This window comes from Vanacampus margaritifer, chromosome 16 (genome assembly GCF_051991255.1).
Source record: "Vanacampus margaritifer isolate UIUO_Vmar chromosome 16, RoL_Vmar_1.0, whole genome shotgun sequence".
NCBI lineage: Eukaryota > Metazoa > Chordata > Actinopteri > Syngnathiformes > Syngnathidae > Vanacampus > Vanacampus margaritifer.
The window spans coordinates 2,225,237-2,235,637 of record NC_135447.1 but is presented as its reverse complement, the minus strand read 5'-3'; the positions used below and the strand labels follow the sequence as shown (position 1 = coordinate 2,235,637).

The window sequence follows — 10,401 nt, the reverse complement described above, 5'->3', positions numbered from 1 at the left end:
ATTTGTTTTTTGGATCCATTGGTTAGTTAAACATTACGCTAGCTTTAAAGCGGGGGAAATGTGATATTTTATGGACCATTATCGATTTTCGAAAGACTGTTACAAGCTCGCCAAGGGAAAGGGGTTCTCCATTTACGACGGAGTTTCGTTTTACGGCGGAATACGTCGTTGTCTAAACGCAGTTAGTCATGTTTTACTGTACAGTCAGTAAATATACAGGTATGTGCGTCATTCCTGGCTTTTGGTGCCTTTTCTGTCCCCGTTAAAAGACTCAACATTGGACTTAAAGTAAACAAAATATGATAATAATAACACTTCCTTCTAAATGAATATAATATAATGACTATATTGCCTACATTGTTTTTAGTAGTATGTAATTTAATTTTGGGCCCATATGTCCCTTGAAATGATGTTTCCAAGGAAAATCTCCAGTTTTAAAGAGAGATAAAGTATGTGCAATTTGAATGTAAATAAATAGAAATGCACCTTTTGTTATTAATTAGATTTACTTTTTGAAGTCTCACTAAATATAAATACTGTACAGTATATCAATGGAAACAGTGGTTATCATTTTATTCATTTATTCATTCATTAATAATATTTATTGTGTGTAGCCTGACCTAATGGGGGAACGCTTTCACTCTTCATGCATGAACAGTCCATTTTTTTTCTTCAGGTGATGGAGCTCTACCAATACAAGTTCCTTAAGGTTTAACATTTATCCACCTGACTGAATGTTAAAAACCTCAAAAATGTATTGTTTTCCAAATGTTATCACACTGTAAAATCACACAAGGCAGTTGTCAAGCATAACTCATGTATGCAAAAACACTCAAGGGCATTAACAATCAATACGAAAAACAGTAAGTATGGCTATAACCAGAATTTCTGGGACCGTCAGAGACATAATTCAGAATTACCTCTCACACACTACACTACTGCTCACATAGAACTGAAAGTGTTAAGTATCCTAATGGTATTTTGTCCTCCGTTTACCTTTCCGTTTTTAAAAGTTCAATTTTTTCCCCATGTTTTACTGAGCAGCACACTGCAGGAGGAGGACTGGGGGAATTTCTGGAGGGTCAGTTGAACCCGTGCGATCAATATCTGGATCAGCGTGTAAACAAAACCATGCCTCCGTTTTTGGGAAATGATGAGGTGAGTGTACTGTGTCTTTCTGGGGCAAGTGTTGACATGGCAGGAAACACAGAACGAGAAGAAAGGAAAATATGTCCTCATTAATACAATAGCGTCCAGTTGACGTCATCCCTACAGCAAGACTCTAACCAATTACTCACTATTAAAATTTCATTTATTTAAATCTTAAATTCCAGTGTATGCCTAACGGCTAACATAGCAATAAGAGTTACTGATTGGTAATCCAGTGAAAAATGAAGACTTTTAATTTTCATTTAGACTGTAATCAATCAAATTAAACTAAATGAATATGACTGTGAGTCTTTGCAACATTAAAAAGTTTTCACAGTCATCTCTGACATATTGATCTAATTTTATTTGTCCTGAAGTTAATAAGTAACTAATCGATTTTGGCTTGTAGCTGTGTGAGTTGATAAAAGCCCATCTCCTGAAAAGCCTCTCATTTTTTGGTTCCTCGCTTGTTGAAGTTTCCATCATGCAACTTCACTGGGTTTGGTGTGCGACACTTTTGTGTCTTTTGATAGGTGAGCTCAGCGTGTGTGACATTTTACAAGGATAGAATCTTGATTGAAAATGTAAACTAAACATCCTTACATCCTTTTTAGAGATGCAAGAATAATTCAAAATGTTCAATCTGTGCTCAGGTTCATGATTACATTGCCTGTATGTATGCGTAGATGTCCTGTGTGGCTTGTCAACTTTGTTTTTCATTTTAGCTGGAGAAGTGCGGTGCGATTGTACCGAGGACAATGTGCAAATAGAGGGAGGTCATTACACACTGACCATGGGACTAAAGGTAGGCAGCATGCTGGTCTATCACTGTCCTGAGGGTTTTTATCCATATCCCTTGAAAAGGCGCGTGTGCAAGCACAGTGACACATGGAGCACAGAGAGGCCCATAAGCTCTAAACGGCAGACGTGCAAGAGTAAGTAGCACCAAGTTGATACTTTTCACCCCTCGCCTCGCTCCACAATGAATCCAAATTCCTGTTTCTCTGTCTAGTGGTTGAGTGCCCGAACCCCTTCGTGCTGAAGCACGGCAACGTTAATCCCCCTCAGGAGAAATACTTTGTACACAACGAGACCACATATGCGTGCTACTCCAGCTACAATTTGCTAGGCTCAAGCAGGCGGGAATGCTTACCAAACGGCAAGTGGAGTGGCTTTACTCCCATCTGCAGCCCTGACTGTGAGTCTACTTTTATGGTCTCTTTTCAACAGGGGAACCTCTAAAGTGGTACATTAAACCCTTATTTACTGGACATATGCCAACTTGAAGTTCAAACCATCATCATAAGTGATGTGACTTTAACATTATTTTGAGGTGCAGTTATGATAGAACCAGAAATTGAATTTATAACATAGGAAAAGTTTTGGCTGCTCTGCACAATACTAGCGATACTCAATTGCATACACAAACTTAATCTTACCAAGCACACGCTAATATTAACAACATGCAGATAAAAAGCAGAATGGCTAATGATCATGATAATGAGTGGACAAGCTTGACAGAAACAGCGGTTTTTCTGTTTCACCTAAAAAATGTTGTTTTTTAAATCCTTAGACAGTATTTACTGATGAAGCAACCGCACAGATTGGTATGTGTTCTTATGCTGCTTGCTAAAGGCAGATACAATGTTCGCCCCGCCTATTTGCCGTTATTTGCTGAAAAACTCACCTCTTCTGTTTTTGTGCTCTCTGAAATGCCTAAATATGCCACAAGATGGCAGCAAAAGTGCTGTAAAGGTGGCGTGGTACTGGGCAACCTTTTGTCGTATGTGAAAGAATCACTGTCTTAGTTGTATTTACCTTTAAAAAAAAATCATTTGCATTTAAGAACTGCTTTTTTTAACATCTTTATTTGTGATGACACTTTTTCAGAAGTTCTTTTTTTATTTTCCTTTATCTAAGCACAATGTTTACGTTCATAGATGCATATTGTTAAAGTTGCTCACAATAATATTAAATATACTTTGCATCACAAAACAGATTATGCTGGTTCCACTGTGTCGTGTTTACTGTTCTGCATTTTGATTTGACGCATTTGAACTTACCACACACAGCAGGAAGTGATTGCGATGATCCCGGGATCCCACCCGGGGCTTTGAGAACTGGGAATTCATTCGGACTTGACGACAAAGTGAAATACAGCTGCAGCAGCCGCAATCTGTTCCTGGTTGGCTCCAGTGAGCGAGTGTGCCTAGAGAACGGCCAGTGGACTGGCACGGAACCAGCTTGCTACTGTAAGCCACAGACTGCCACGCTCACACTTAGATTTTTAAGAATATTTTACTTATTATTTCAGGGCTCACACAAATTCTGCACTCAGTCTAATTGAGAGGACTTTTTCAGATATAATTTATTTTATTTATCTATGTTTTTTGGAAATGTACAATCATTTTGAAATGTTATTAATTCAAAATGTATTTTTATAGCTCAACTGTGAGACAACCAGCCAGGCATTGTTAACCATGTTAACTTGGCCGTGTATTATATATTCATATTACATGGCTTGGGTGGCCATATTTTCAATTTCAAAAGATACTAGAATGATACTCAAAGTTTACTCAAAGATAACTATTTTAACGTATGCCTTTTCTGTATTTGTAGGGAAAAAATCTCCTTTCAAGTATTTTCTCTATTTTTGTATATAATAAAGTTGTATTAAATTATACTAGTATTTTTTCCCCCATTTTTTAATCAACATTCCCAGATGATTAAAACCTTTGTGGAAAAAGTGACATATTAACTGTCATTAAGTGGGTGTCTTTACCGCCGCAGATGATTACACATATGATACGCCACTGGAAGTTTCAATGGCCTTTGGCAGCGCAATTAAAAGCAGCCTCACCACTTTGGAGCCCGAAGGTAAGTCTACTGATACCCATTGACGTATTAAGCACAATAAAATGGAACGATATTGCCGTTACAGTAAGATTATGCTTAGCGCATGGTTAAAAATAAAAATAAAATAAAAGCAAAAAATTGAGTTGACTTGAAACAAAATTGTTAAACTGCATTAACTCTTTAATTCCATCTTTTTAAACATTCAGACGACACACAAGAAGGCAGAAAAATTCGAATCACAAAAAATGGAACACTCAACATCTATATTGGTGTGGATATTTCTGAGAGCATCGAAGAAAAATACTTCAAAAACGCAAGGGATGCTGTATCAAAGCTTATCACCAAGGTAACAAAACAAAAAAAGACTTTTTCCCCTGTATTATAAAAAGTGCAACATTGCAAAATCAAGTTGTAATGAGCATAATAAGTGAGTATATTGCTGGCGTTTGGCTGAAACCTTTTAACTCACAATTTGGTAAATTTAATTTTTTTTTTAAAAATTGCACATGAAAATTGTCCATATGTTTCAAATGTTGAAAACTGTAAGTAGTATCTCTACGATTCTTACGTCTCGTTTAATATGCGGAACTTGGTTTAGGAGATCCAAGTTAGATTGTAGTTGCTGATGAACGCTAGCCACAAATATCCTGATTTACAAAAATACCCCAGTGATTTAGTGGGTTGCACATTTAATCTATCAGTCGACATTCTGAAAAATAAAAATTCCCACTCCTGCTACTTGCGTCTCCTTCTCTAACCTCATGATCCACAAGTGAGTGACGTCAAACTAATGTTACATGCGGCATATCTGGTCGTGACGCTTTAAAAAAAAATTAACAATAATGAAATTTTCTTGAAATCTACTTTGGTGGTAGCCAATTTACTTGGGCGACCCGCCCAAGTATTAACATGGTGTTGGAAACAATGAACAGGCTCTCATTCCATTTAGCTGTCAAGACAGCGTCCCATTAAAAGTGCATTTCATTATAAATTACTGTACACATTATAATCCTGACTTGATGTTTCTTGGCCTGAGTCCCTTGGCATGTTTTCAGTGCAGCCGGCAGGATACCATATTGGCTGGTAAATGTCTCATTTACAATTAGTGAGGGAGTGGAACATATTTTCCAGTAATTTGCATGCACTTGTCTGCTCATTACTAAATGTAATTGGTGTCTTTTTTTCCCCCCTCTACCACACAGATTTCATCCTTTCCTATCTCTCCGAACTATGAGGTTGTATTTTTCTCCTCGGCTATATTTGAAATTGTCAACATTCTGGATTTTATGCAAGGCAAAGTCGAACTGACCTTCTTGAAGTCACAGTTGGAAGATTTTACAATAGGCAGTGAGTGTCCAACAGATCAGACCTTTTTCTGGAAATGCAGTTTTTCTCAACGGCTCGGTTTTGAGGTTCTATGTACTGTTTGTTGTTCCCCACTCAAAGATAAAAACACAGCCGGAACTGATCTCAACCTGCTCTTCAGTACCTTCTTGGAGCGAATAGCACTTATAAAGCAGCAACAAGGATATGAGAGGTTTCAGGAGCACCGTCACGTCATCATCGTTTTTACAGACGGTAACTTCATTCGCCTCTGAAATCAGTTTTAAAGTATACACACTATTTGCTGCAGTTTAAGGAGGGATATTTAGCATTCCACTGTCGTCGTGGTGTAGCACCTGCAGTCAGTTATTGAGACATTTTTATTCTTTGTTTACTGTTAATTAAATCAATAGAAATAACCTTCATTTTTTCCTTTGAAAAAATACATTCTGTCATTTTAACCACCTAACTGCTTTGAAATTGTAGCAAAATAAGCATAGTAACCATTTTGGTGGATTGCATTGTGGCAAGAGTTATTCACAACCATTGTTTGTCTCGAGAACTTGTTAGCCAATTGTGGTCTAGAAAAACAGTTTGACATCATGTAGCACCATAATTCAAAATAAATAATAAAATAACACTCCTAATTAACATTGATAAAGGGCTGGCAGAAAATGATACATAAAGGACGGCACAGCAATTGCCTGTGGGCTAAATACTACAGTACAGCATTGAAGTGTGTGCACAATGGCTCATAATATACACAACAGTACTGCTGCACAAAAAGTTTGGGATATTTATCTTTCAAGTAAAATTTGAAGGTAAAATGTATTATTTGTCCAAGTCTATCTACTTGTCAAATCATCCTCAAATCATGCAACTTCATGAGACGGGAATCAAGGACCACACCCAAGTTTAGAAGGCGGTACAAAAGGCGGTCCTAAGCTCATAATGACAAAACATGCATTTGGTGAGTGTGTGTGCAGCATTTAAATTGCAGCAAATAGTAAAGTGCTTATTCGTGTGATAACTTATTATTCAATTTTCCCAGCACTATTATAGAGATTAAGTGTTTGTTTTTGATTCATACACAGGTGCTTATAACATGGGTGGTTCACCTCTGAGTACAGTGGAACAAATAAAGCACACAGTATACATGGACCCCAATTATAAGCAGGAGAAAAAGCTCGTGAGAGAAGACTACCTGGGTGAGTTGGCATCAGCTTGAATGAGCTTGAGTCCAGCACAAATCAAGAAGCTGCTCCTCATTTTGCATCTTCTTTTCAGACATTTACGTTTTCGCCACCGGGGCGGACATCTTTGACGCGGACTTGAAGCCTCTCGTCGCGGGGACGGGCGGCAAACATTACTTCAGGTTGAAAGACATCAAAGAATTGCAAAAGACATTTGATGTAATTATTGGTGAGTTTTTTAAAAATTTCTTATTCATGTATTTTGCTTCTACATCTGCTCATATAGTGTTCATCTGCAACATGATGACAAAACAGCCCTGTTTTGTTTCCTGATGTACTTACAAGTAGGCTCCAGTATTCCTTCCTACTATATTGCAGAAACAAGCTCACTTTCATATTTTACGCTATTGATTTTTTGCCGTTGCCATTTTAAACATAATTACAATGCATACTTTGTGTAACTCACTAACACAAATCGAGGGCAAAAACACGTTGTGAGCCCTTAAAGAAAATATTAAGCATATTTTACCTTCCATTGAGCAAATTCAATTACTGTCTTTTGTCCCAGAAAGACTAAGCTAATAACCTCAACTGAACTAGCCGACATCTTTGACAGTTTGGATTACAAATAAACTAAAAAGCTCAAAATAAATATAAAATAAAATTAATATCCTGCTTGTGAAATATGGGTTAAGCAGCCAAATCCACCCGTTTTTTTATCCATGTCAGGGGGCGGCCATTTTGCCACTTGCTGTCGACCGAAAATGACATCACAGTTGCTCAGTGCTCAGGTAACGACCAATCACGGTTATAACTAGGATGTCGTTTTTAGTCGAAAACAAGTAGCAAAATGGCCGCCGCCTGAGATGAATACAAACAGGTGGATTTTGCTGCTTAATTAATATATTCCGCAAGCGCAATATTAATCAGTGTTTAGACTAGTTGGGGCCCATACAACATATTGTTGTAAAGAGATTTTTGGATTGTTTACTTCCCCTTTTTAAAGCAATGTGTACTCAACAATGTCATAATGATAAACGATTGACCTTTAATCACTATACAACATTACATTTAAACTGGACTATTTTGCAGCAATCGGCATCGGTGTGACAGAGTGAGCACTCTACCTTATTTCATGCATTTTTTTCCTATTGGTATTAATTGTGGTTTTGATTCACTTTCAGATGAGGATGAAGTCAAAGGCTCGTGTGGTCTTCACAAGAATTATAAAACCACTCAAAGAAGGGAAAACTATCCATGGGCGGCGGAGATTGTTATCCAGGTAAAAAATGAAGAATATTTCGGACCTTTTTTTTTCCCTCATGCGTTCCATGGTACCTTTGTAGACGAATTATAATTTGTGTCTGACTGCTCTTTGAAGAACGAGGGTAGAGGTATGAAATGTATGGGCTCTCTGGTGACGCCCATGTTCGTCTTGACCGCCGCTCACTGCTTCACGATTGACGATCTTCCCCAACACGTCACGGTCGACATTGACGATAAAAATGGCAGAAGTAAGATGATCCCGATTGCATTTACATTGTTCCCTCGCTACATGGCGCTTCACTTACCATGTAGAATTTTTGTGGAATTCCAACTGTGGAAAGTTATGTTGTGAAAATTTGAAATTTTTGCTGATTGTTTTTTTTTCTTTTTCTAATGGGCTTCACTATTCCTGATAACTCACTTGTTTGTTTTTGACAGCAAAATCAGTCAAGAATTTCTTTTTACACCCCAAGTACAACATCAAGGCCAAAGTGAACGAGGGTGTGAAAGAGTTTTACGACTATGACATTGCTCTTGTCCAACTTACCAAATTTGTGCAAATCTCCTCTCTTGTCAGGTACAACATGATTCAGTAATAAAAAAATTTAAAAAGTAACATTTGCGAAACCTCTGGCAACATTGTCTTCTCTCCTTGTTTAGGCCCATTTGCATACCCTGCACCCAGGAGACCAGTGATGCTTTAAAACTGGTTGGTGAATCCACCTGTGCACAACAAGGTAAGTAAACAAAATAATAAAGGATTTGCATCCTAAGGAAAAGGTCAAATTACTATGTAAGACACTCCACAAACATGGTGAAAAACAAAAACAAAAACAAAACGATTAAGTGGAGATATCTTTATATTCTACTCATTTCATTTGTTTTTTAACAATACCCTTTTATTAATAATACTCAATTGGCTATATTTCCGCGCTCTCTAACTACAGAGGAGCGACTGCTAAAGAATATGGATAAACTTTCTTTCCTGACACACAGCGATGTAAAGTGGATGGATGAAAAAGATGTCCACGTTAAACTTGGTGATAAGGTGAGTTGTTGTGAATCGTAGTCACTTGTTCCCGCACACGTTCCCTTGAGCTATTTGACCTTCCAGTTGTGTGACACAGCGGGACAATTGCATTGAACATGCACTGAATGCGACTGGCATCACAACAAAAAATGCTAAAGTTCCTGTGACGGACAACTTCCTCTGCACTGGTGGTCTGGAACCTTTCAGAGATCATATAGCGTGTACAGGTAGGCCTACTTTATGGCGCTTTCGCTGATTTGGAACCTCCATATTTCACGGGGGAATGTCATTTGGGACAGGTGACTCGGGCGGAGCTGTCTTCAAGACCTATGAACATCGCACAGTGCAGGTGAGCCTTGTTTCTTCACAAATGAAGCAAATATGAATCTTTTAAGGTTTTACAATTTGCAACCAGCGGCTCAAATTTTCGGGTAAAATAGGTTCGGTACCAAGTTATCAAAACGGGTATTGTATATCAGTTGTATTGTAGGGGGCGGCATGGCTCAGTGGTAGAGTGGTCGTCTCTCATCCGCGAGGTTGTGGGTTTGATCCTCATTCCTAGTGACCATGGCGAAGTGTCCTTGAGCAAACCCCAATTTGCTCCCAGTGAACCTGGCAGTTCGCTGCGTGGCAGCAGTTGGCCATTGGTGTGCGATTGTGTGCGTGTGAATGGGTGAATGTGAGGCTTTGTAAAGCGCTTTGGACACCATATGGTGTAGTTAAAGCGCTATATAAAAAGCTGTCCATTTACCATTTGGATATTGTTTATCATCTCAGTGGTATTACGAGCTGATTCGATATGGTATTGGTTGGGCTCAGTTTGAGATGCAATTTTGGTTGTTGTTTTACATACATGTCAATGAACGTGTAAGTACTGTAAATAACAGTATATCTTTTAATAAAAGATGATTTGATAACGTGTCTCGATATATTTCAAAGTGGAGCAATACGATTCGGTTCTATTGGATCCACTCGCATCTTTTAAATCAAAAAAACGATTTTCCGGTTTAAATAGTTTTTTGTTACATCGCGAATAAGTGAATATAAAAAGCACAGGTGGTTAAGTGTAATCTTTAAAAAAAAAATGGTCAAATTATGTTGTTTTTTCCAGATCGGAGTGGTCAGCTGGGGAACCAAAGCAATTTGCCAGGGGGGTGGCGTTGTCGAATCGCACAAGGACTCCCGAGATTTCCACGTCAATGTCTTCAGGGTTGTACCTTTCCTCAAATCTATCCTTGGAAACGACACCCAGGATGATTATGCACCGCTGGTGTTTTTAAAGAGCTAAATCCTAAATAATTTCACAAATGCAGTCGTTTGTGGTTCGAGTTCACATCAAAATCAGGAGTTGAATGAGTCTGGCAGAATGATTGTTCAAGACAGTGTATTAGATGTCATTTTGTGATATATGAAGTTGTGGTTGCTGAGCGAGCACGTCACACAGTGTTCATCATATTCAACATTTTCCTTAACAACTGGCCGTTTGTCAGACTGCAAACATGAATGCGCCGACGAGTTACTAAAAGGTTCCATTAAAAGGCTTTTACGTTTGCTGATGGAGCGTTCCCATTCGCCTTTCGGGCC

General features: G+C 38.3%; 1 protein-coding gene across 2 annotated transcripts; it reads left to right on the top strand.

The window, feature by feature from the left end:
* Window positions 1–13: 13 nt before the first annotated feature.
* On the top strand, window positions 14–10,373 carry LOC144036031 (complement factor B-like). 2 transcript variants are annotated; one of them, XM_077546281.1, is made up of 19 exons: window positions 14–219; window positions 1,045–1,158; window positions 1,875–2,084; window positions 2,162–2,347; window positions 3,222–3,401; window positions 3,940–4,026; window positions 4,212–4,351; window positions 5,208–5,352; window positions 5,452–5,583; window positions 6,423–6,536; window positions 6,616–6,750; window positions 7,706–7,803; window positions 7,903–8,035; window positions 8,226–8,364; window positions 8,448–8,524; window positions 8,735–8,835; window positions 8,915–9,044; window positions 9,117–9,166; window positions 9,929–10,373. In XM_077546281.1, the coding sequence occupies exons 3-19, from the start codon at window positions 1,943–1,945 to the stop codon at window positions 10,103–10,105; spliced, it is 2,166 nt and encodes a 721-aa protein (XP_077402407.1). In that variant the 5' UTR covers window positions 14–219; window positions 1,045–1,158; window positions 1,875–1,942; the 3' UTR covers window positions 10,106–10,373. The 2 variants fall into 2 exon arrangements, with proteins under 2 accessions (XP_077402407.1, XP_077402406.1); XM_077546280.1 differs by lacking the exons at window positions 14–219; window positions 1,045–1,158 and adding an exon at window positions 1,542–1,682.
* The last annotated feature ends 28 nt before the right edge of the window (window positions 10,374–10,401 follow it).